This window comes from Trachypithecus francoisi, unplaced genomic scaffold (assembly GCF_009764315.1).
Source record: "Trachypithecus francoisi isolate TF-2019V2 unplaced genomic scaffold, Tfra_2.0 Lachesis_group21, whole genome shotgun sequence".
NCBI lineage: Eukaryota > Metazoa > Chordata > Mammalia > Primates > Cercopithecidae > Trachypithecus > Trachypithecus francoisi.
Window position 1 is genome coordinate 33,863,011 of NW_022681467.1, and position 26,117 is coordinate 33,889,127.

General features: G+C 51.7%; 1 protein-coding gene across 2 annotated transcripts in view; it reads right to left on the reverse strand.

Annotated features, from left to right (window-relative positions):
- Nucleotides 1-299: 299 nt before the first annotated feature.
- Nucleotides 300-26,117, reverse strand: part of KIAA1755 (KIAA1755 ortholog) — a 51,016-nt gene continuing 25,198 nt past the window's right edge. Inside the window, exons 5-14 of one of the 2 annotated variants that reach the window (XM_033186393.1) lie at nt 21,115-21,238; nt 17,925-18,018; nt 16,930-17,016; nt 15,450-15,566; nt 13,301-13,399; nt 12,218-12,366; nt 9,397-9,535; nt 8,008-8,130; nt 7,015-7,236; nt 300-3,513 (exon numbers count right to left, since the gene is read on the reverse strand). In XM_033186393.1, coding sequence (XP_033042284.1) covers nt 2,812-3,513; nt 7,015-7,236; nt 8,008-8,130; nt 9,397-9,535; nt 12,218-12,366; nt 13,301-13,399; nt 15,450-15,566; nt 16,930-17,016; nt 17,925-18,018; nt 21,115-21,238 — 1,856 coding nt within the window. In that variant the 3' untranslated portion in view covers nt 300-2,811. The remainder of the gene's footprint in view (nt 3,514-7,014; nt 7,237-8,007; nt 8,131-9,396; nt 9,536-12,217; nt 12,367-13,300; nt 13,400-15,449; nt 15,567-16,929; nt 17,017-17,924; nt 18,019-21,114; nt 21,239-26,117) is intronic. The other variant, XM_033186394.1, reaches the window with a different exon arrangement.

A 26,117-nucleotide genomic window follows, 5' to 3' on the forward strand; every position in this document is an offset into this window, starting at 1 on the left:
AGCTATGTCATCACTCACAGGGAATCTCTAGGGGGGGCCATGCCATGCCTCTACTGTGGGCAGGCTTGGGCAAAGCCAATAAACTAGGCCCAGGGAAAGTCCAGCTCTGCCCCTCATGGTGGCACTGGGCAAGGTACCTCCAAACCTCTCTGAGTTTCAGCTTCATTCTCAGTAAAATAGGGTGGAATCACTCCTCACAATGTTGTAAAAAAAAAAAATCAACAAGTCCTGTAAAGTTTTTAAAGGATTTAGCTCAAAGCTAGGCACAAAGAAAATGCAAAAGAAACATTAGCTGTTATTATTTGTTGTTTTTATACATTGTTACTCATTATGATATTTCATTTCTGCATTCCCTTCTTCCCCAGGGGATGCGGTGAGGGGAGAAATTGTTGGGGTACAGTTCTTTCTGGGGATAGGATGCACAAGGTAGCCTTGGGGACTCCTCCTGCCCAAGGATTCTTAGATTACCTATGTCCCCTTTGCCCCCTTCCTTCTAGCAGTAGCTGTGGTCTCTCACAAGTCAGTTTCCATCCCAGCACCCCAGGTTCCATGGCTCCCTGTCTGTGGTCCCCACTGGCTGGATGCTGTTGCTATGGCAACCACATTTTAAGAGCCTTCGGACCTCTCTGAGGCGACAGGCATTGATGGAGACGGGCTAATCCCACACCTCATGCATCCTTGGGCCTGTCTGGATGGAAGGCAGGGAGTGAAATGCAAGAATCAAAACTGGCTTTGGGTGGGGGGCTCAGGCCCCAGCCCTGGGTGTTCCCCCAAACGCACCCCCACTTTGCTGAGTCACACAGGAAGAGCACTTGGCTACAAACGCAGATTCCAGCCACCTGCTGGCCCCAAGACTCTATTTTAACTCTTCTGTAGGAAGCCCTAGCAAGCCTTTTGACCGGCTCTGCTCACGACTCTGAGGCAGGCAGGCCCTAGACCACGCCTGGGGAAATCTTCAGTCTCAGAAGATTCCTGAAGCCATTTTAAGTATTGAGTGTGCGACTCTTGGCTGAGACAGATCCTGAGAAGCCCTAGTTGTCCTCCTATGCCTGGCCCAGGCCTGCCTCTCTCCCCTTCACAACCTCATTGTGGGGGACCTGTGCCCACCAGCCTCTTTCTGGAGCCAGGAAAATTCAGAGCTAGGTGACCAAGAGGCCACTTCAGTAATGCATCCTACTGCAGAGGCAAGGCAAACACTTTCAGCTTAATGAGACTCCAGGGAGGCACTGGCAGGGACCACTTGGGGCAGTATGAAGGATGCCCCATCTAAGATCCGACAGATAGGACCCTTCTCACGGTCCCCAACCACCAGGACCCAGTCACCCATGGAGCCCCAATGGCACTGGATCACAGAGGCTGAGCCTAGAGAGGTGGACGTTGGGCAGGGAAGGGGACAGAAGACATTGAGTCCAGGGAGGCTTGGTGGGGAGATGAGAGAGAGAAGGGACCTTGAGGGTGGAAAGGATTCTCTCTGGAGGACAAGGACAAGATTCCACAGGGTTCCTTGAACTTGAGAATGAAGGTCCATGCCTATCGAAGGGGCCTCGTGAGACAGGGAGCACAGAAGACATGTCCTTCCCTTCTGAGCACAGGAACTGGCCTCTGGCTCCATGAGGCAATTCTCTTTGCCAAGGCCAGTGGAGCTGGCTGTGCATGCCGTCTACAAGGGCCAACTCCTGAGGGTTGGCAGATAAATGCCCTGGATGCCTCACCCCTCAGGGGGTGTTTGAGGATTCCATGCTGTCTTTCAGAGATCTCCAGCAAGATCTAGCTCCAGTTGCCAACATGGAAATTTGTTTGAGGGTGGGGCACAGTGGCTCATACCTATAATCCCAGCACTTTGGGAAGCTGAGTCCACAGGATCGATCGAGCTTGAGATCAGCCTGCCTGGGCAACATAGCGAGACCCCATGTCTACAAAAAAATAAATAAATAATAAGCTGAGCATGGTGGCACATGCCTGTAGTCCCAGCTACTCAGGAGGCTGAGGTGGGAAGATCGGTTGAACCCAGGAATTTGAGGCTATGATTGTACCACCGCACTCCAGCCTGGACACCAGAGTGAGACCTTGTCCCTGGGTGGGGAGGTGGAGCAGGGGGAGGCAATCCCAGCACTTTGGCAGGCCAAGGCAGGAGGACCACTCGAGCCCAGGAGTTTGAGACAAGCCTGGGCAATGTAGTGAGGCCTCATCTCTAAAAATAAAATACAATGAATTTTTAAAAATTAAAGAAAAAAAAGAAAATTTGCTTGACAACGTCTTCTTTATTCCCTTTGCAGACTTACCTCCTACTCCCTCAGCTGAGGTTCCTGGATCAGCACCAAACACACTGATCCTTAAATCCTCATCTCAGGGTACATTTTCCTGGAATCCAAGACAAGGAACCACTCCCGAATCTCCCCAAAGATTCTGTATGAGGGCAACGCTGGACTTCGTGGCCGAGAGGAGAGCTGTGTATGTTCCTGAGCTACAGGTGGGTGTCTGCCTGCCTGCCAGGGAGACCTCTGGAGGGGTCTGTGCCAACAGTTCTTTCCACAATGAGAGCCTGGAGGGATGGAGCCAATCACATGCTTTATTGCGCCCTGGTTCTGACGCCCACTCTCGCTACTCTGCATGGGTGAGGATCGGGTCTTCCAGGAGTTTTCTGGAGCCAGAGGCAGGTCGACAGTTCTCACCGTCCCAGCAGAGGCAGAATGTAAAACCAGTGCTCCATGGCGACGTCTCACTGGGACTGACCAGAGCTCCCAGCTACCCCTCCAGCTGGGCCCTGTCCCAGTGCTCCCGGAGGCTGGTGCCACTGAAGAGGGCTCTCAGCTAGAGGGAGGCAAGGGGACTTGTCTGGGGTGAGTCCTCAAGGGATGTCTGCGAGTCTGTCCCCTCTGAGGAGAAGCTGCCCCCAGTGGGGCGAGGGACCTGGCTCTGCCTTGGGGGCTGCTGCCAGAAGAAAGTGGTGGCAAGCGAATGCTCGCAGGCAGGGTCAGGGAGCTCGTGGGCGCCTTTGCCGTCTTCAGCCTCTGCAGCCCGGCCAGCTTCCTGGGATGGAAAGCCTGCCTGGAAAGTTCTGTTCTGTTCCCCTCTGGGGGCCCCAGGAAGCCAACAGGACTTTGGCAAACGGTCCATGCCCAGTGAGTCTAGTGGGGGCTGGTCCCACCTCCCCTTAGAAGCGACCTCTACACTCAGACCCTGGCCCTTGGCCGCCGCCCCTCTTCGTTCTGGTCGCACTGAGTGAGCAGTGGGAGTCTCTGGGCAAGAGCAGTGGGTCAGTGCCTTCTCCAGGAGTATCCGGATCTCCTCATGCCTGATCCGGGCCTCCTCCCAGAGCTCCTGGCCCAGGCCCACCCGGCTCAGGGAGGCCACCTGCAGCCCCACGGCTGCGAGCTTCTCAGCAGGGAACTCAGATGCCAGTCGCTGCAGGTAGCGGTGGAGGCGGCGCTGGTCCCCAGGACTGACCCTTGAGGCCTTGTCCAGCCTGAGCTGGGCCATCAGGTCCTGACAGTCCATGTGGAACCAGGTCATCTGGGGGACAAGAAGAGAGGGAGGTGGGGACTCAGGCTAGAATTGGGACTGTGGAGGACTGAATTAATACGTGCCCCATGCCAGGGCCTCGCTCGGCTTGGCCATGATCTTCTCCACTGACCATGATGATCCTGGTTTCCCTCTCTTCCCTGGGGTTCACACACCTGCCATCTGGAAACAGCCCCCAAGCACCCTGAGGATCATCACTTTTTTTTTTTTTTTTTTGAGATGGAGTCTTGTTCCATCACCCAGGCTGCAGTGCAGTGGCGTGATCTTGGCTCACTGCAAGCTCTGCTTCCTGGGTTCAAACAATTCTCTTGTCTCAGCCTCCTGAGTAGCTGAGGCTATAGGCACCTGCTGCCATGCCCAGATAATTTTTGTATTTTTAGTAGAGATGGCGTTTCACCTTGTTGGTCAGGCTGGTCTCGAACTCCTGACCTCAGGTGATCCATCCGCCTTGGCCTCCCAAAGTGCTGGGATTATACGTATGAGCCACTGTGCCTGGCCCATCAGACACATTCTAATAGACCTACGGGCCAGCAGGCACTTAGCTCTCTCTGGGGCTCAGTTTCTTCTTCTGTAAAATGGAAGTTGCAGTAAATGATCATGAAAAGCCTTTTGAGAGGTGAAATTCCTATCCGTGGTTGTATTAACCCCTGTGAGTGCTGTGAGGGAGAGTCTAGCTAATGTTTATTGAGCGCTGACTGTGTGCCAGGTTGTGTGTGTCTCAGGCAGGATCGCACTGAACTGCACCAGCAGCCCATTTCACAGAGAAGAAAACTGAGGCTCAGAGAAGTGAACTCACTTACCCTAGGTCACACAGCAAGTCAGGGAGGAGCTAGGATTCCCAGATCTGTCCTCCAAGCACCTCAGTGGGCAGAAGGAGAAACGGGCCAGGCAGGGGTATGCCCTCACCATCACACCTCGAGACTGTCAGCCACACCAGGCCTGGAGGCCCCCTCCCTCCAGCCGAGCCTCTGCCCCATTTTGTGAGTCTGTCTGTCCCCGCTTCCCCCACAAAATGTCTGCAGACTGCAAAGAAGCCAACACATTCCCAGCAGCTCGTGAAAAGCATAATCTTTCTCTCCATGAATTTAGAACCCGACAGCGAGCTGTTAGGCTGTAGGGATTGGAGAACCATTTTCTCCGAAGAGACCATCTTTCCACGGATTAAGGGAACTTGTCTTTAGATAAATGGCTTCATATTCGTGCAAGCACACGGAGCTCATGGCCGGGAAAGAGCTCCATAAATCTCCGTTAGTGGCACCATTGTGTTATTATTATTTAGGACCAAAGCTGCTGCACAACGTTCCCCACCAGGGGCTGAGCCTGATGCTGGGCTGTCCCATCATCTGTCTGTCTGTCCAGGACTTGACCTTCCAGGCTAAGCTGGACAGAGATGGATAGCACCTCAGAAATCATCTTGCCCAACCCCTTGTGGAACGCATTGAAATTCAGGCCAGAGAGGAAACAGGGCCAGCCCAGATCCAACAGCGAGAGTTGGACTCAAAGTCAGGGTTGCTTCCTCCTCTGCATGACTTCTAGGCCTGGCACAGACACCACCTCCACACAGGCCATCCCCAGGCTTCCAGCCTATCCTGACTCCCTGCACAGCCTCCCTGAGCCCCTGTGGGCCAAGCCTGTGCCAGGAACCATGGATAGAACTAGGACCAACTCGGACCCAGTCCCTGCCTCAGGGAGCTCGCCTCGCGGACACCATGCAAGAGACAAGTGAGTGACAAGCACCAGGACAACTTCAGATCAAAGTGAGTGCCCAGAAGTGACAAAACAGGGTGATGAGAGAGACAGGGGTGGGTGGTCAGAAAGAGTGTCTGCAAGGAGGGGACGTGTGAGCTGAGAACAGAAGAAAGACAAGAAGCCAGCCGGTAAATGGGAAGAGCTTCCCAGGCTGAGGAAACAGCACATGCAAAGGCCTCAGAGCTGGAGCACGTTTGATTGATCCGGGAAGGCCAGTGGGGCTGGAATTGGCTGAAAACAGTGGGCAAGGCAAAGAAGCTTCCAGATGTCCTTAACCCTGGAGGCACTACTCCTCTTCCTCCTCCTCCTAATAATAATAATACTGATGTTAATAATCATTCTGAATTTGAACAAAGCCCTGTGCCAGGGGTTACTTCCATTGAAATCTGTCACTACTTGGTAAGGCTGGCAGTAGAGCCAGGTGGTCTGGGTTTGAATCTCTGCCCACTCGGTTAGCTGTGTGACCCTGGGTGAGTTATCTGACCTGTCTCTTTCCTTATGTGGAAACGGGCATAATAGTAGTACCTGCCTCATAGGATTGGGGTGACAATAAAACAATATGTGAAATGACTAGAACAGGGCCTTGCTCATCATAAGAACCACACAACCATTAACTATAGTCTTAGCAAAGAGCTGAGGCCTAGAGCAGTGAAGATGGTGGTTGAGGTCACAGAACTCACTCAAGGACATGAAGCCCCGGGCTCCAAGGCTAGGATTCTGCCTGTATCGTGCTCTTAACTGTGCACAGCTGGAACTGGGGGAGCCTTTTGCTGCCACTGCCGACACCTGCCTCCCTTGCCTGCTGTCCCAAGCAGACAGAGAGTGCCCTGTCCTCCCAGGACCCCAGGTGTGAGTTGACCAGAGTCCTTCCTGCTGCCCTCTGAAGCAGCCTGTGACCGCTGTGGCCTGCACGCTGGGCCGGCCTGACAGCTGGGAGGCTGGGGCAGGTCTTCCTCATACTCTGTCCTTGGTGGCAAGTGCAAGGGGCAGCTGAGGGCACTGGGCCTGGGCCAGCCATGGGGGCCCTGTCCCAGCTGGACCACACTCTCCCAGCCTGCTCCTTTGTCCCCACAGACCTCAGTTTTCCCATAAAAAAAAATTTTTTTTTTAAGAGAGATTTAGCTACATGAATTTAGGATGGGTGGCAGCTCTTAAATCAAATCCTCCTTCACCACTGCCCTCTTTGGGCAGTTTTCTCATCTGTAAAGTGGGAACAACATTGGTGTCCTGTCATCAAAGAGGTACGGGTAAGAACGAAGTCAAGTAAGGTGTGTGAAGTGCTCACAGGAGGGTCTGGTGTGGTGTACACACTCACAAATGTGCACTACCCTCCCAACAACCCATCCTCATCATCATCGTCAAGTCTGCTTGGAGAAGGGACTCTGTCATCATCTCTTCTCTCTTTGGGGAAGCATATAGGGCATGTCACGGGGCACCACGGATACATCTATGTTCAAATCTCAGCTCTTCTCCTTCCCACTGTTTTTTTCCTGTTACAAGACTTGGGAGTGAATCACAAAGAGCCTCGGGCTGTGCCTAGGTACCCCTGTCCCCGCTGTGGCCCCAGCCAGGGGATGGGGGTGGTGTCTGTGCCAGTGGGCGGGGGGGCTGTGCCTAGGTATCCAGGGGATGGGGGGCTGTCTATGGAGGTGGGCCATGGGGCTGTGTCTAGGTATCCGTGTCCCCACCATACCCCCAGCCAGGGGATCGGGGGGATCCGTACAGGTGGGCCACGGGGCTCACCCTCTTGCAGAAGCGGTGTAGGTGGAGCAGCGTCTCGAGGTCTGTGCGTTGCCGCTCGGCCGCCATGTAAAAGTGGGTCAGCTTAGCCTGGAAGGCCCGCTGGGTAGAGGCAAACGCTGCCAGCTCTGGGAACTCTGCTCCTTCTGCCCTCCCAGTCCCTCCGGCTGCAGCTCCCAGCTGAGCGGCCTGCTTGGACAGCTCCAGGCCTCGGCGGTACTGGGCCTGAGAGGGGGGAGAAGGGGGTGCTGACTCAGCTCCCGCCTTGGCTGGGGCCTCCCTCAAAAGTCAACAACCTCCAGCTGCCCTGCTGCCAAGCCAGGAGACTTCCTGAGCTTCGGTTTCCTCATCTGTAGAATGGGGACCCTAACAGCACCCACCTTACAGGGCTTAGCTCCTGGTGAGGGGTGAACAATAAAGAGCAGTTATCATGCTTCTGGAAGTCTCCAGGCCCTCGCCATGGCAGTTCACTTTGCCTAGCCGGGCTCTGCTTAGATGTCCCTTCTGGAAAACTTCTCTGACTCCAAAGGCTCCTGCTCTGAGTCCCCACATTCTCCCTTTCTGTGCACGTTTCCCTGTTTGTCCCCATCCCCGCCCTCACTCCTCACTGGCCTGGGAATTCCTGAGCGCTGATACGGGGCTGAATCACCTTGTGGTCCGGAGCCTTGTCACATTGCATCATGTTGATGCAGCTTCCCTGCCCCTCAACCCCCGGCTCTGTGAGGCTGAGTTATCAGGTCTAGGGTGAGGCTCTGGAAATGGCATTTTAAGAAACCCTCTGGGGAATTCGGAATATTCTTTGGGCTTGGCCATGTGGTAAGAACCCCTGAGGGAGATAACATCTCAGCTGAACTCTGCAATCCAAGCTGGTTCCCTCACTGTCTCTGGAACTTTCCTTGCTCTTTCCCCCCTCCACAGCTTTGCCCTGGCAGTGCCACCCCCTCTAATGCCCTCTCCATCTGCTCCAGTCCTGCTCTGCTGTTGTCTGGAACGCACGGCAGCCTGGAGGAAGAAGTTCTCAAACTCTGCATGGGCTTTCTCCACTGTCTCCAAACTTCCATCCTTGGCGGTCAGCGTTTGCAGGCACCGACTTCCTTCCTGCTCCATCCAGTCGCTGACCTGGGGCAGGAGAGGCAGATTTGGACATGACGGGCTGCTAGGCGACCTCCCTTGTCCAGCTTCCCCATTTCCTTGGAGGCTGAGGTCTTCGGTCCTCACTCATTCAGTGGCTAGGCCTGTGGCCACTGGCTCAGACTGACACTCGCCCAGTTCTGGGCATGGGAAGAAATGGCTTGCGGAGGGGAGTGCGTGGTCATGTTCTTCAAAGTGGGACCCCAGAGGGCCTCTGGCCTGGCCAACGCCCTCAGTGCACACTGTTATCTGAATGAAGTCACAGGGTGGTGAACTTCAGGCTACTCTAACCACTCAGTGACGCCGGATCATAAAAGGGGTGGCCTCAGGGGTGATGAGCTCCCTGTTCCTGTGTGTGTGCGTGCGCACGCGTGTGCACAGGCAAACAGTGCTGGAGAAGAAGCTGCAGGCTGCAGAGGAAAGTCCATGGGCCTGCTGGAAACTCACTGTGTGAACATGGTAAGCCACTCCTCCTTTCTGGGCCTCAGCTTACTCAGTGGTAAAATGGGGTAGACATAAAGATTCAATGAGGGACAGTGGGTACATAATGGCTCTCAACCCCCTGAGTGAAAGTTCCTTTCTTATTCTGGGGCATCTTAAAGAGCCTATTCACTCACTTTATCCTCACAGATCCAACGTAGCAGGTGCTAATATTACCCCCCATTCAACAAATGAAGATACTGAAGCACTGAAGAGTTAAATATCTTGTCCAGGACCACACCATGAGTAAGCGCTGGAGCCAGGAATGGACCAGTGCGGTCTGATGCAGGAGCGCGCCGTGCCCCGCAGCTCCAGGCAGAAAGGAATGTGTTGGTTCTCAGCACCCGCAGTCAGATGAAGCCACACAGGTGCAGGTTCCAGAATCAGACTCCAAGATATGCAACCACACACAGGTGACATAATGTCTCCCAGCCTCAGTTTCCTTGTCTGTGCAATGGGTGAAATCCTAGCACCTTCCCCAAGATGAGTTTGGAAAGCAATGATGTTCACAACGGCTTTGGCCCAGAGCTTGGCACAGAGTTGGTGCTCAATAAATGCAGCTCTTGGGGCCATGTTCTCACTCATTGAGCACTTATTGAGCACCATGTCATGTGCTATGCCCCAAGGATGCCTGCCTGGCCTTTGAAGGACTGCCAGCCTGGTGTCCTTTCTCCAGAACAAAGCACCTGGCTAGGGCCGGGCCCAGAGTCGGGGCTTTCCTGTGGAATGTGGCCAGGCAGAATCCCCACACCCCAAGCCAGACCCCCCTTTCACCTGGTGAATGGCAGCTTCCAGGCGGCCCAGGCGGACACGGAGCTCCAGCTTCCCCAGGAGGCTGTTGGATGCGGTGACCAGAACGTGAAGCTGCTCGTCCACAAGGCTGTACAAGGCAGTGGCTGCAGCCAGATGGCTCCTGGGAGGTGGGCGGAGGTGAGAAAAGGCCTGTGTTGCCCTCTTCACCCTGCTGTACTTCTGCCCCACATAGGCCTGTCCCTCCACCTCTGTGGCCCCAGCCTGGGTTTCCAGCTAACTTGCTGTGTGACTGTGGGCAGGTCCCTACACCTTTCTGGGCCTCAGCCTTGGTCTTCCATGAGACTGGGAGGACAAGAGAACACAGTAGGAAGTGAAATGACCCTCCCCTTTCCCTAGAAGGGTATGAAGCTGGCCCGGACAGGGTTCAAAGCCCAGCTCTGCTTCCTTCTAGTAGGAGGCTCTGTGCAAATTTCTCAACCTCTCTATGTCTCTGCTTTTTCTTCTGTGAGGTGGAGATAATCACAGAACCCATTTCATAGCATGGTTATAAGGATTAAATGATCTAACGCCCTGGCCCTCAACTCCAGCTATACATTATAACCTGCCCTGGGAGCTTTAACAAATCTTAGTGCCCTGCCCCAGGCCAACGAAGTCAGCAGACTCTGAGTGCAGCCAACACACTGATGTTTTCTTTTTCTTTTTTTTTTTTTTTTGAGATGGAATCTCGCTCTGTCGCCCAGGCTGGTTGCCCAGGCTAGAGTGCAGTGGCGTGATCTCTGCTTACTGCAGCCTCTGCCTCCTGGGTTCTAGCAATTCTCCTGCCTCAGCCTCCCCGGTAGTTCGGATTACAGGCATGCGCCACCACGCCCGGGTCATTTTTGTATTTTTAGTAGAGATGGGGTTTCACATGCTGGCCAGGCTGGTCTTGAACTCCTGACTTCAGGTGATCTGTCTGCCTCGGCCTCCAAAAGTGCTGGGATTACAGGCATGAGCCACCGTGCCCAGCTGGGACACTGATGCTTTCTAAAGCACCTCAGGCGGTTCCAGGGGCAGCCAGGGCAGAGAACCAGCGCTCAGCGTGCAAAACACTTAACACTGTGCCCAGCGCACAATGTTTGTCAGGTTCGCGCTATTTCTATTGCAACGGTGGGAAGTAGCTGCAACACGCCTGCCGGCCCTGCCTCCATTTCACAGATGGGAAAACTGAGGTCAAGGGAGGGGAACCGACTTGCAGATGGCAGCCTGAGTTGGAACTCGACCCGGGGCTGTTTCTGCACATAATTTTTTAAAATGCTCAAAGCCACAAGACACTAAGGAAGAAGTGTGGATGGGATTTCAGGCATAGCGATACTTGCGTGAAGGGAGGAATTTCAAACCCTGCTCTGCCCTCCTCTGCCTTCAGAGGGAAAATGGAAGAGAGAAGGTGGAAGAAAAGCTTTTAACTTCCTGAAGGGTGCCTTGCTCTACCTCGGCCTCCCCATCTGACTGCAGCTCCTCACGGGTTGCCACCCTTGCAGGGAAGAGGTGTGGGCCCAGGGTGCGTGAGTGGGATAGAGAATATCTGCCTGCCTGGAGAGGGAGGAACGGAGGGACACGGACAGCCTGGGGCTGCAGGGACCCACTGCAGAACAAACGCCTGCAGCAGCTCATGTGGGACCACAGTGCCCCCTGCTGGAGCTTCTGGTAGCTGTGGGTCTGCGGGGCCTCGGGTGGACAGGAGGAGCCTGGGCCTGGCAGGCAGGTGAAGGTGGAACAGGCTGAGAAGGCAGTGCCAGCCCCCACCAGGCACTGAGGGGCAGGGAGATGACCCCACACCTAATGCTGCCCGTGCGTCCATCTGTGTGATCCTGCTCTCAAGTCTAGTGCAGCTCTGGGTGGTTTGTTCAAGATTCTGGGGCCAGACTGCCTGGATTCAAGTCCGGGCCCCACCATATCCCAGCTGTGTGACCCTGGACTAATCACTTACACTCTCTGAGCCTCAGGTTCCTCCACTGTAAAATAGAGATAATACTTACATCTACCTCAGGAGTGAACTAAATGAGTTGGTATTTGTAAAGCCCTGAGAAAAATGCTGGACACATACAAAGTGCTATTTAGGTCTTGGTTCTGTAAATAAAATGTTCTTAAAAACTCATGCATACCAGCCCTTGACTTCGAATATAAGTGACTGTATTCTAAGAGGGTGAACATATTTGCAATTACTGACCAATTTAATGACTGACTTTCCCCCACCCCCTAAATTTAAGAAAGCTGGAACTTTCCAGGAATGTCTATAATTTATTCTGGCTCTGAGACCCCCGAGACACCATGAGGTTCTCACAAGTGTGTCTGAGCAGCCTAGTGGGAAAGGCAGGGCCGGGTAGGGGTTCAGTGCCCAGAAGACCTGGCTTCAAATCGCCGACCAGCTGCTGCCTAGCAGCTAGTTCCCTTCGCTGAGCCTCAGTTACCCATCAGCCAGATGGACAATGTGGACCTCACAGGGTTCTTGCCAGAAATAAATGAGACAGCTTTTGGAGGGGCTCAGCCTGGTGTGTGGGTCGGAGCAAGTGCTTTGTCCAAAAGGGTGACCAGAAATGGGTAGGCAACATCCTCCGATGCCCATCCCAGGCTCGAGACAGCTGGGGCTGAAGAAGGGGAAGCAGAGAAGGGGCGAGGAAATTGCCAGGGCTCAGGGTGGGTTTCTGTGACCAGGCTTCAGTCTGGGATACAGGCCCTGCAACTACTGCAAAGCTGGGCACCCTCAGGGCTTGGCTATGTGACCCCTAGGTGGTGTGGTCCCAGCTCCAAGCTCCTGGGCCAGAAACAGGAGGGGGTGGAGGAGGAAAGGCCTGGACGTCTGTACCTGATATCAGGGCTGAAGTCCAGCCTGCTGGCATCGCGCTGCAGCCTGGCCAGGGTGGCTCCACCTTCCCGCTGGAGGCCCAGGAGGCCCGGGTCCCTCAGCACAGCCTCCATCAGCTCCTTGGACTTGCTCAGGCACCTGGTGGCCTCCTGCCAGCGTAGGGAGGTGCTCTGAGGCTCCATCCCCACTCTCCCTTTGCAACCTTCCAAGGCTCCCCATACCCAGATCAAGTCCATCTCCCAGTTTGGCATTCAAGGTCCTCCAGAAAGTCTGTCGTTTCTGTCTCTAAAATATCCCCTGTAGCCATGCCCCCTCTCATCACCATGGCAACCTCTCTGGTCCACCCTCCAGTATCTCTTGCTGGGACACCCATTCCAGCCTCTTCACTGATCTCCCTGCTGCCCTCTGGCTCCCCCTACAGTCTATTCTTCACATGACAGTTGAACGGATCTCAGTGCAAATCTGATAACCCCTGGTTTAAAACTCTCCAGTGGCTTCCCTGCAGGCTTCAAATTGAATCTCAGACCAACTCTTCCTCAGTCCAGCTCCTGCTGCATCTAGAAGCTCCACTCGTGCTTCTCTCCCACTCATTCTGCTCCACATTGGCCTCCTTGCTACTCCTGAACACCCCAGGTATAATCCCACCTCAGGGCGTTTGCAAGTGTTTGCCCCCTGCCTGGAACACAGCCCCCCACAAAGGCAGGCTCCTTCTCAAACTTCAAGCCTCAACTTAAACTCCAGCTCTTCAAAGAGGCCCTCCTCCCTCATTATTCCCAGTCTTACTTCCACAGGACTTGACACAATTTGGAATGACATACCCATTTATTTGTTTGCTTTTTAAATTACCACTTCTGCCACAGCACCATGAACCCCGAGAGGGCAGGGACAAGTCAGTTTGCCCCAGGCTGGTCTCCAGTGCAGGGTACAAAGTGCGTGCCCCTCAAATATGAGTCAAGTGAATGATGAAAAACAGGGATGATAATGTCCTCCCCCTTTTCCCCAGGCTGCCCCCTTCTCAAAGTCCTTGGTCCCTGGAGTCTGGGATGTAGTGTGGCTTCCCCACCCACTGTGCTCCAGGCTTACCTGCATCCCGCCAGGGGGGTCGGCCTTCTCGAATTCCTCGATGGAAGCTTGTAGCAGGGAAGAGGCCTGCTGGAGGTCAGTAAGGAAAGGGTCCAGCTTCTGCAGGACAGAGGATCAGAGGGTGGGTGTCAGTCCAGGCCAATCCAGAGCATGCCTCTTCCATCCCAGGAGCGCACAGGGCAGGTGGGAAGCAGTGGCTCTCCAACTCCAGGTGCATCAGAAGCATCTGGAGAGCTGGTTAAAACACAGGCTCTGGGCTCTGCTCCTGAGTTTCTGCTTCAGTTCCTCTGGGGCGAGGCATGGTAGAAAGTGCATTTCTAATGAGTTCCCAGGTGTTGCTCATGCTGCTGGCCTGGGGGATCACACTTTGAGAACCACTGGTGTTGCATATGAGTGAGGGAGAAGAAAGGAGACAGGCCTGAGCGACTCCCAGGCCGGTGGCGATACCGTGGTTGGTAAGGGAAGGAAGAGGGCAGAGTTAGGGCACATTCTCAGCTGAGTCCCACTTCAGCCCAGCTCCATCACTTACAAGCTGTGAGGTCTTGGGGGCAAGTTACTTAACCTCTCTGTGTCTCTGCTTCCTCCTCTTTAAAATGGACATCATAGTAGTTCCTGCCTTATAGGGTTGTGTCAGGATTAAACCCATTAATATATGCAAGGCACTTAGAACACAGCCCAGCCCGTACTGTGTTTATCGTCATTCTCAGATCTATGTAGTGGGCCTATAGGTAAGATTTCATGTAAAGGAAGGGGTTTAAAGCTAAAACACAGTTCAAAAACCAGTGGATTCATTGGAGGCCTCTGGAAAGGGAAGCTAGGACCCTGGGGGACAAGCAGAAAAGGGAATTGTTCAGTAGGTATCTTTTTGTACCATTTGAAATGTGAATATACTTACTGCCTATTCAAAAACACACAATTAAAAAAAAATCACCTGGGCAAAAAGTAAATAAGCCACCATGTTAGACTGTTAGTATAGACCAGTGGTTCTCAATGAGGGGTGACTTTGCCCCCCGGGGACATTTAGCAGTGTCAGGAGACATTCTTTAATTGTCATAATTTGTGGGGTGCAAACAGTGGGTAGAGCCGGGGCTGGTCCCTAGCATGTCGCAATGCACAAGACAGCTCCCCACAAAACAGAATTGCTTGACCCCAAATGTGAATAGGTTACGGTTGAACAACCCTGGTCTAGAGAGAAGCCAGGGTCATTGACGGGCATGGGTTTTGGTGTGGTTTAAGCTCACTGAAAGGCACCCTCGCCCTGTGTGTCCTCAGGTACTGAATTGGGTATGAAATGCCCCTCCTGGGGCTGTGGGGAGGAGGGACCGCGATCACACAGGAAAGGAGCCCAGCAAAGGCGGCTGCCTTATTTCCTCCCTCTTATTGGAGGGAACCGGACCCTGAGCTTCTTGAGTTGTGTGGGTCCATAGAGCAAGTGCCTGTAAATTTTATTGTATTTATTTTATTTTATTTTATGATTATTTTTGAGACAGAGTCTCACTCTGCCACCCAGGCTGGAGTGTAGTGGTGTGATCTTGGCTCACTGCAATCTCCGCCTCCTGGGTTCAAGTGATTCTCATGCCTCAGCCTCCCGAGTAGTTGGGACTACAGGTGCATACCACTATGCATGGCTAACTTTTTCTTTCTTGTATTTTTAGTAGATATGAGGTTTTACCATGTTGGCCAGGCTGGTCTCAAACTCCTGACCTCATGTGATCCACCCACCTCGGCCTCTCAACATGCTGGGATTACAGGTGTGAACCACAGCACCCAGCCCTGTAAATTTATTTTCAGTTAACATAGACATAGCTCTTATGTGCCAGACACTCTTCTAAGCTCTTTGCCCATATTAACTAAATTAATCTTCACAAAAATCCCATGAGGAGGTACTATTATCCCCTATTTAGCTGATGCGGAAACCAAGGCTCAGAGAAGGTAAGTAACTTATCCAAAATCACACAGCAGAGTTGGGATTGCAACGCACGCAGCCTGGCCCCAGAGCCTGAGCTCTTAATCATTCTACTCTGTACCTTCATTGTAAACATTTGTTGAGTGACTGTTCATTTTTTAGCATAGCAGGGTTGAGGCAGAAGAGTGAAGAGAGGAAGAGAAGGAGTGCAAGTCAGGGGCTAAAGGCTGTGATGGTAAACACCTGGAAGAATTGCACCCACTCGGTGTGGCAGTAGGGGAAGGGGCCTTCCAGGGCTGCGGGCAGCTGGCTGGGGTCCACATGGTGGCTGAGGGCCTTCAATGAGGTCAGCACCTCCACCTGCAGACCAAAGAATCAGGAGAACCAGAGACTCAATGTGAGGACAGTCATTTTAGAAGGCCCTGCCCAGATCCCTGCCCCAGCACCAGTTCACCTCCCACAAGTAAGGCTGACTCCAGCTTTAAAAGTTGCTTTGTGGGCAACCAATCTTCTCTGGAAACTTACAAATCAAAATTCAGAACCAGACCCCAGTTAAGGAACGGCAAATAAACAGCACTCATACTGCCACTCTCCCAACCTGTGCCCAAGGCAGGCATCATTAATCAATCATAGCACTCACTCCCTCTGAGCTTAGCTCCTTCCCAGTACAGCTCTCCGGGCAATCACACAAAAGGATTGAAGCTGGCCCTTGTGATGAAACTTCTTTGTAATCCTTGCACAGCCACCAAGAGCTGTTTCCTTCTTGGGGCTGGTGAGAAAAGTCACTAAATCCCAACAGTGTCCCCTAAGAGATGGAAGAAGAACTAGGTGACTGCTTCTCCCAGGCAGAGAAATTTGAGGTTTATGCTGGGAATAGCTCCAGTACCTAGGCTTGGGATTTGGTGGATTCTGTGGTTTTTTTGGACCCACCTGATATTCCTGCTACTCAAAGTGTGGTCCATGGGCCAGCAGCACCAGCATCACCTAGGACATGTTGGAAATTCAGAGTCCCAGGACCCATCCAGAACTACTCAGTCAGAACCTGCACGTTAATGTATTTCCCCAAGTGATCAGTAAGCACATTAAAGTTAGAAAAGCACGTCTCCAACCCACAATGTGCCTCTTCACTCACCAGAAGGAAGGAGGGTTTGAAAATCACATCCCGAAGCAGGACAGAGGACTGACTGCCCATACTCATTATTGTGGTGTATGGCACTAATTAAAGGGAGCTGCAGGGCTCTTTCCTGCAAAGTCCCACTTCAGCTCCACATTTGTATTAATTAGGGTGAGAAATACAGGAAGAGCAGGTCTGACCGCAGTGTGAAAAAGGCACTGGAGTCAGGTAATTCCAGCTCTGCGTCTAGCTTGCTGTGTGGCCTTAGGCTTCAGTTTCCCCCTCTGAAAAGAAAGGGAGGAGGGATGGACCAGATGAAGCTTTTCAAATAGGTTCCATGCCATGTGCAATTCTCGATCATGTGGCAGCACCCACCAGGAGTTGCTAGGATAGCCAGAGAGAAATCATTTTGTGACTGATTTGACGATGCCTGCCACAGAGCTATACTGGGGAGTGGTAGCACTCAGGCCTCGTATTTATTGCCCTACACTAGATTATTTCAAGGTCTCTTCTAGCTCATGAATTCTGCAGTTCTCCCTCCCCTTAACCCCAGCTCAGCTAGAGCCCAACGGCTCCCCTCCTCAACTGCTGACCCTGAGTCCCCCTCACCTGGATGTCAGGTAATGTCTGCAGCTGAAGAGCCGCCTCCTTCTCCCCCAGGAAGAGAATAGCTCGGATGGAGGCTGGGACCTGAACCTGTCAAAGACAACCACTGCAGAGTTGCTCTGCCCAAGCCTTCATGAAGCCTCACACACTTTGATTTCCTCCTTCATCCCCTGTAAGATGCAGGCAAATGGGCCACAAGGACAGGATGGGGACCCCCCATGGCTGGGATATTTGTGTGATATGTTTGGACCGTGAATCATTGGTTGGAAGTCATGAGAGCAGTAGGTTCAAGCTGTGTTGCAAACCTTTCTAGATGACCTGCCCCTCTGGGCCTCAGTTTGCCCATCCACAAAACGAAGGAGGTCAGACCATAAGGTAAGCAGATGCAGAACCTCCATTGACTCTGCTACCCATAATGGCTGGATAGGAATCTCTTCTCTCCTCCCTTCTCAGCTCATGAGCTTTATGTGATCTAAGTCTAAGCCAATCAGTGTGTAGCATTCATGCCCAGGCCACAGGGTTGGGTGTGGAGGGACTCCTGAACCCACTGTAACTGAGACACAAATAAATGTTTGCTGAGACCTCTGGGAAAATGATCTCTTACTCTTTCCTAGTGGATTTAAATTAGAGACCATGTGAAGTCAGAGCTGCTGGGAGCCATCCGGCCACCAAGGGGCATGGGGTGCCAAGCGGGGTGGCTTGGCACCCTCCAAAAAGAACGGGGTCAGAAATGGAGAGAGAGGAAGCAGATTCTAGTGACAATAGCTGAGCCCTTGGATCGAGCCATATTTGAAACTGGACTTGGCTCCTGGACTGTCCAGTGACATGAACCAATGAGCTTCAAGCTTGTTAGGGCTGAGTTTTCTGTTGTCTGTGGTAAAAGTCCCTGCTTGAGAGTCCTGGTCCCAGCCCTAAGCACTCCTGGGCTCTGTGAATGTCAGGAGGCCCCTGGTGGCTTCCAGGACTTACTAGGCTAAGGCTCTCCACCTGCCACTCACCTGGGTGGCCTGCAGGGCACTGACCAGACCAGGCTGTGGGGGCTGTTTCCTGGCATCGATCAGGACCGCCAGCCCCTTGGCTTTATCTTCAGGCCTGTGGGTGGTAAACAGAATGGACGGTCTTGCTGGATGGCCTTGGACAGGGGGCAGAATCTAGTGGAAGGCGAGGGAACCTGGCTGCTAGAAACCTTGATTGACTGGTGAACTCTTCATCCTATAAGACCAGGTTCCAATGCCCCTTCCAGGAAGTCCTCCATGGTTCTTCTCCAGGCAGAGCCCTTTGCTTCCTCTTTGGTGCTCCTGCAATACCTCATACAGCCCTCGTTTATAGCCCTACTATTCCTAACTCTAGCAACTAACCCAGGTACAGTAAGTGAGTCACTTGGGACTCACCCACTTTTTTGTGTAGGCAGAATCCTTACTTTGTTCAAGAATCCAACTCCTTCCAAAAAGCCATGTTCCCCCAGAGCCTGGCTTCTGATTGGTTGAGGCCAATAGTAGTGACCTAATTCCTCTGGCCAGTGATTGGTTTAGATGGGGGAGGGTCATATGCATTTCTGGCCAATGAGATGTGAGGGGAAGTTTTCTGGGGAAAGGGGCTTCTGGGAAAGACATTCTCTCCTTTAGAAAGTTCTTATAAAGAGATACGAGGCAGAGCCATAGAATGATACATTTCCTTAACAGATAAAACATTTGAAATGGGAATTTCTGTTAATTACAGCCAAAACACTCTCCCTAGTTCAGCCACATTGCACTGAGCTTACAGTGGGCCACTTTTCAGTGACTATCTTAGAATTTTCCAAACTGGCCCAATTTTCAAGACTTGTTAAAATACAGATTCCTCACCCCTTTTCTTCCCCATCCCCACCCCTCTAGCCATCTGGCCAGTGGGTAAAGGGTGGCCAGGGAATCTGTGTGGTTCCAAGCACCTTGGCCAGTCTGATGATCAGGCAGGACTGAAAAACAACCCCTAACTGCCTTCAAGCCTTACAACCACTCAGTGCACAGGCAAAACCTGAGGTGGCCCAGTGGGAGGGTAGAGCTGTGGCGTTGCCATTAGTACCGTGTGATCTGGGCAAGTGATTTCATCTCCCTGAGTCAATTTAATAATGATAGTACTGGCCTTATGGGTTGTAGTGAGGACTGGTGAATTCATTCGTGTAAAGCACTCAGTGACTGCATAGAGCAAGTAAACGGAATGTAAATATTTGCTATGATTATCCTAGAAGGGGAAACTGAGCACAGAAAGGCCCAGTGACAGATAGTGACAGGAGGCTCTGGGAGGTGATTTCAAGTCTCTGGCTTTATGTCCTTGCCTCCCTCTGGCGATGCCCATGCTGGACAGTGATTTGTTTCCAGACCTGTCTCTGTACCAACGTGGAGGCCCTTAAAAGTCAGGGCCCGGTGTAAGGAGCCTCCATCCCTAGCACCATGTAGCATGAAGCCAAGCCCAGAGCAGGGGCCCAGCCAAGGTTCATTCAGAGCACAAGTGGAGAAAACCAGCCCAGCACACAAGCACCTGATGTGCACTGCACTCCACAGTTTACATCGTCCACACCCCCTCATCCCTGCCACTTGTGCCCAGCTTGGTCCTTAGAGCCCTCTTGGTCATGCCCTTTATTCAGGCGAGCCTTGGGGAGGGGACGTTATTTCCCGATGGTCACATAGCCAGTGGGTGGGATCCCAGAGCTCTGTCTACCACGCTAGTCACTTTCCACCACAGAAAAGGGGGTCCCATCTCCCACTCAGTCCAGAAAAGCCACTCCACCTTGGAAAAGAAGAAAAAAAATGTCAGTGACCAGCAGGTGGCAGTGATGGCTCCAGTGGGGTGGGATACATGAAGAAAGTTCCAGAGGGTTCCATCACCTTCCACCCCTTACCCCCAGCAGCAGACCTCTAGGTTGAGTTGGAGCTTATTAGCCAGTACTGAGCAGCGTCCCCTCTAAGACTGCCCTGGCTAGGGGCTGGGTCCCAGAGGAAAGGAGGGTGCCTCTTCCCCAGCCAGTCCATTCAGTCTGAATGGTAGTGGGGGTAGGAGTGTTAGGAGGAGCATTAGAAATCAGCCTGAGTCCACTCATCATTCACTCACTCACTCACTCATTCACTCACTCACTCATTCATTTACTCACTCATTCACTCATTCATTCACTTACTCATTCACTCATCATTCACTCACTCATTCACTCATTCATTCACTCACTCACTCATTGACTCACTCATTCACTCACTCACTCATTGACTCACTCACTCGCTCTTTCACTCTCATTCATTCATTTACTCATTCACCCCTTTCCTTCATTTATTCAAATATTTATAATTCAGATGACAGTTCAATTATCACCTCCTCAGGGAAGGCTTCCCAGATTTCCCAATTGAAATTAACATCCCCTATTCTTCTCACTCTACAACAGTGGTTCTCAAAGTGTGGTCCCAGACCCAGCATCTATTATCGCCAGGAAATTTGTTACAAATGCAGATTTTCAGGTCCCACCCACCTTCATCAACTGAATCAGAAAATCTGGGGGATGGGCCCCTGCAATCTGTTTTAACAGCCCACCAGGTGATTCTAATGCACCCTCATGTTTGAAAACCAGCCGGGCACAGTGGCTCATGCCTGTAATCCCAGCACTTTGGGAGACCAAGGCAGGTGGATCACCTGAGGTCGGGAGTTCGAGACCAGCCTGACCAACATGGAGAAACCCCATCTCTACTAAAAATACAAAATTAGCCGGGTGTGGTGGCGCATGCCTGTAATCCCAGCTACTCGGGAGGCTGAGGTAGGAGAATCGCTTGAACCCGGGAGGCGGAGGTTGCAGTGAGCTCAGATTGTGCCATTACACTCCAACCTGGGCAACAAGAGTGAAACTCTGTCTCAAAAAAAAAAAAAAAAATTCGAAAACCACTGATCTACAAACATCGCTCTTCTCTTCATCACAATGACACTCCTGAAAGTTTCTTGGCCATGGTTTGTTTCTCGCACTTTGTCCGTCTCTCCCACCAGCCTGACAACCCCCTGATGGCAGGGACTGAGGCTGTTTTGCTCTCCCCCAGCATCTGTCTGGGGACTGGCTCTGTGAACAGACGACTGGATGGAAGGATATGGTGCCTCTCCACTTAGTGTCTAGTCCAGGGCTCTGGGCCCAGAAGGTTGAGTTGGCGCTGGAGCAGTCAGGGTGGCCCAGACCCTTACCTGGGGATGGTGCACAGGTAGGAGAGTAGCTTGGTGACCTCTGAAGCTGTGCGCCACGGTGCCTCCCAGGCACCCTCTGTAGTTGATACCAGAAGCAGGGGCCGCCCAGCCCTGTCCCGGCCACCTGGAGGACAGAGGGCACACGTGAGCAGTGAGAACTTTGGTGGGGCCCTCTAGGGAACCTCTCCTGTGGACTTCACAACTTTGGCCATAACGGTTCCTTTGCCTGGAACACCCTTTCTCTCCTTCTCCTTCTGTGAACTCTGACTTCTACTCATCCTTTGAGACCCAGCTCAAATGTAACTTCGTGAGAAAAGGCTTCCCTGAATCTCCTCTGTGCAGAGCACTCCCTCTGTGTAGAGTATGCGGGCAGGCAAAGCTCATGGTGCGGGGTCACACAGAAAGGGGTCAAGTCTCTGCACTGACTCACTGTGTGTCTGTGGGCAAGTCAGTGCACCTCTGAGCTTCAGTTTCCTCATCAGCTAAACAGCGGGAATAATCTGCTGAGCTTATTAGGTTATTTCGAGGATGAAATCAGACAGCTCCTGAGAAGCACTTAACACACAGCAAGAGCTCAGTGAATGATTGAGTTGCTTAATCACTGGTCGTTACAACGATCACTGTCTCTGTTCTCATCTCCAGTCCAAGGGGTGGTGAGTGTGCAGCCCCGTGACCACCAGCTCATGATTTCTTCTTGCAGACTTTCAACCCTGGGTTCCCGACAGGCTATTTCCTGTTCCAGAAATCTAGGCCGTGTGCCTCACTCTCCCCACAGGGGTCATGAGGCTGAGGCTCCCGGAGCCAGTACAGCCCATCCTCATGGGAGGAAAGGGGAGGGGAAGTACAGCAGCGGGGAAAGAGGCCCAGGCTTTGGGAAACCACGCCTGTCCCACAGCCTGGACTCAGAGCCCTGCACTTCAGTCACCTCACTCCAGGATGCCCTGCGATGGCCACCAGCCACTCCATGTGGACACCACTCTCTGCAACGTGCAAAACCCTTCACAGCTCACGAAGCCTTGGACAAACCTAACCACCTTCACAAGTGCTGCCTCGCAGGAGTCCAACCACCTGGAACATTCTTTCACATATGTCTTAAAATCTGACATAATTTTTAAAACAATAAAAAAAAATTTGTATGTATGTAATTGTGCATCCATATATATCAATGTTATATCCTCTTGATATTATGGATTTGATCTTTTTCCTAATATTCACTTACAAATTTCAGAAGTAGGCCGGGCGCGGTGGCTCAAGCCTGTAATCCCAGCACTTTGGGAGGCCGAGACGGGCGGATCACGAGGTCAGGAGATCGAGACCATCCTGGCTAACACGGTGAAACCCCGTCTCTACTAAAAAATACAAAAAACTAGCCGGGCGACGTGGCGGGCTCCTGTAGTCCCAGCTACTTGGGAGGCTGAGGCAGGAGAATGGCGTAAACCAGGAGGCGGGGCTTGCAGTGAGCTGAGATCGGCCACTGCACTCCAGCCTGGGCGGCAGAGCGAGACTCCGTCTCAAAAAAAAAAAAAAAAAAAAAAAAAAAAACAAATTTCAGAAGTAAAGACATTTTGTTGGGGCTAAGAGGGGAGACTTGAATAGGAACTGCAAATTGATTAGTATGAGGACATTATTTTTCATTTTGGTAGGGGGCTGGGTGCAGTGGCTCATGCCTGTAATCCCAGCACTTTGGGAGACCAAGGTAGGAGACAGCTTGAGCTCAGGAGTTTGAGACCAGCCTGGGCAACATAGGAAGACTTTGTCTTTACTAAAAATTAAAAAAAAATTAGCCAGGAGTGGTGGTGTGTGCCTGTGGTCCCAGCTGCGCAGGAGACTGAGGTGAGAGAATCGTTTGCGCTGGGGAGGTTGAGGCTGCAAGAACCATAATTGTGCCACTGCACTCCAGCCTGGGTGACAGAGTGAGACCCTGCCTCAAAAAAACTTTTTTTTTTTTAAATCTGTTAAGTGTACTAATGGTATTGTGATTATTAGGGAATGCACTGAAATATTTAGGGGACAGAATATAAAGATTTGTAATATTTTTATAAATTCTTCAGAAAAAAATAGATGAAGCATGACAAAATGTTAAGATGTATTGAATCTGGGTAATAGGTACATGGGTATTCATGATACTCTTCTGTCTACTCTTCTATAGGTTTGAAATTTTTCATAATATAAAAGTCAAAAAGAAGGTGAAGTCATTAAACCATGAAAAAAAAATGCACAACTTGTGAAGACGGAGGTGCTGGTACAGGTCCCTCCAAAATCCTATCACAGCTGCTGGATCCCTTGGGTCAGGAAATGCTACATCACGTACCTAGGTCCATTTTGCTGACGAGGAAACGGCGGTGAGGAAGCAGCTTCCCAGTCCCCCATGGGCCTAGGTCCCCAAACTCTCTGCAAGGGTAGAGACCATGCCTGATTCACCCCTTGAATTAGGGGTGATGGTCTGCTATAAACCTGAGGCCTGGAACTCAATTGCAGCTCTGATGGTGCTGCACTCCCCTTCTCTATAACCTTCTATGGCTCCTTATGGCCTTGAAGAGAAACTGCAAGCTTCTGGACCTGGCACTGAAGTGTCTCAGGCCCTGCACACTCTTCCACCCTCATTTCATACACTAGCTGTTAGGGGCGAAGCTGTGACCCCCACCCCTCCAAATTTGTATGTGGAAGTCTTAACCCCCAGTACATCAGCATGTGACTGCATTTGGAGATAGGGCGTTTAAAGAGGTAATTCAGTTAAAATGAGGTTACTGTGGGCCCTAATAGAATATGACCAGTGTCCTTGTAAGAAGAAATTTGGACACAGAGGGAAGACCCCATGAAGACACAGGGAGAAGATGGGCATTTGCAAGCCAAGGAGAGAGGCCACAGAAGGAACCAACCCTGCCAACACCTTGATCTTGGACTTCCAGCCTCCAGACCTACGAGAAAATGAATCTCTGTTGCTTAAGCCACCCATGTTATGGCAGTCCTGGGACACTAATATACTATGTCTCCCCTTGCCACCAACGACAGAAGATACCACCCAGCTTTGTTCACCCTATTCCTTCTGCCAGGTATGCCCTTCTGTCCTATCGCCAACTGGCGAAATCCCCCTTATCGTTCAAAGACCAGCCAAGATGCCACCTCCTCCAGGAAGACCTCCCTACTGCCTTCCCTCTTTAGAAGTTCTTCCCCAGTCCCAGGTTCCCAAAGCAAATGTAGGCCTCTGTGAGATCCTGCAAGACTGAGAGCCCTTATGGGTGTGCACTGGGTCAAACTCATTGTTGCATCCCTGTGCTCAGCACAAGGCTGGATAATCAATGTCTGTGATTGATTCATGAAGGAATGGAGGGTTACAGCAACACCTCTCAAACTCTGATGGGCCTGGGGATCTTGCTAGAATGCAGATGCCAGTTCAGCAGGCCTGAGATTCTGCCTCTCTCCCTAGCTCCAAGGTCATGCCAATGTAGGTAGTCCCCAGACCTCACTTTGATCTGCAAAGGGTTCACACACTCAGGATATTCCACACCGGGACATAGTGGTCATGCGATTAGTTCACATGTCTGGTTCCCCACACTGCCTGGAACAGGGCCCTGCATCCCCACACCCAATACCAGCTGAGTTGATTACAGCAAGGGGCAGTTCTCCACCTGATTTGTCTTCAGCTGGGCCAAGGAGATCCTTTTGCCCCAAATGTTATCCTCACTTACCAGTTGGCGCCAGAAAACCATCATTAGCATCTCAGAACCTTGGCTTGAAGCTGTGCTGTTCACAGATATTATGAGCCTCAGGTGAAAATGAGGATTGCAAAATGAGGGTGGTGGGTAAGCCGGGGTTGCCCAAAGTTGCTGAAAAATGTGCTGTATCTGCCAGCAGCAAGAAGAGGCACTCCAAGTTTGGGGAGGGAGGAATGGTAACTAATTGAATTTGCAAGCAATTAGAAGCAGTTTTCATGTCAAAACAAGTGTGAATGTATTATATTTATGGATATTTAAACTGTATAGAAATTTTAAAGACAAAAAGGATTTCAGAGATCTGTATGGAGCAACTGAGAGCTCAGGGTGAGGTCTCAATCCCAGGGGCTCTGTTCGTTCTTTTCTGCATTAGGGATTTTCCAGTGAAAAGACAGGGAAGCCCTCTCCTAAGGCTTCATGCCTGTGGCCCCAAAGATGTCTATGCCCTAATCCCCAGAACCTTGAATATGTTACCTTACATGGCAAAAGGAACATTGCAGATATAGTGAAGGGCAGGACCTTGAGGTGGGGAGATTATCCTGGATCATCCAGTCTAATCATAGGAATCCTTAAAAGCGGAGAACTTTTCCTGGCTTTGGTAGGAGCAAGTGCCAAGATGGATGGAGGGTGAAGGAGACGCAACATTGCTGGCTTTGAGGGTGGAGGAAGGGGCCACAAGCCAAGGAAAGTAGTGGTCTCTAGAAGCTGGAAAAGGCAAGGAAATGGAATCTCCCTTAGAGCTTCCAGGAAAGAATGCAGCCCTGCAGACATCTGGATTTAGCCCAGCGAGATCCATGTTGGGCTTCTAACGTACAGAGCTATCAGATAATACATTTGTGTTGTTTTACATCACTAATTTGTAATAACTTGTTATGGCCACAATGGGAAACAAATACAGTGCCTATTAAACAAAACCCCATCCCCAGCATGGGAGCAGACATTCACATCTGCGTGTTGATCAGTTTCTTTCCTGAGAACAGATCTTTATGGGAATTTTATGGGGAGACCTGCTTCATGGGGCTGGCTTGGAGCAGATCTAGATCTTGAAGCACAGGCTCTGGGGACTATTTGCGCTACAAGGAAACTCCAACAGAGGCCAGTGTGGACGCAGAGACACCAGCGAGGAGACCACTATAGCAGGCAAGAGACCACACTGGGTTGGACTTGGGTGGGGTGAAGTCAACAGATTCTGAATACAATTTAATGGAAGAGTTGACAGTTAAATTGAATGTGGGGTGTAAGAGAAAGAGAGCAATCAAGGATGATGTCATCATCTTTTACTGCCATGAG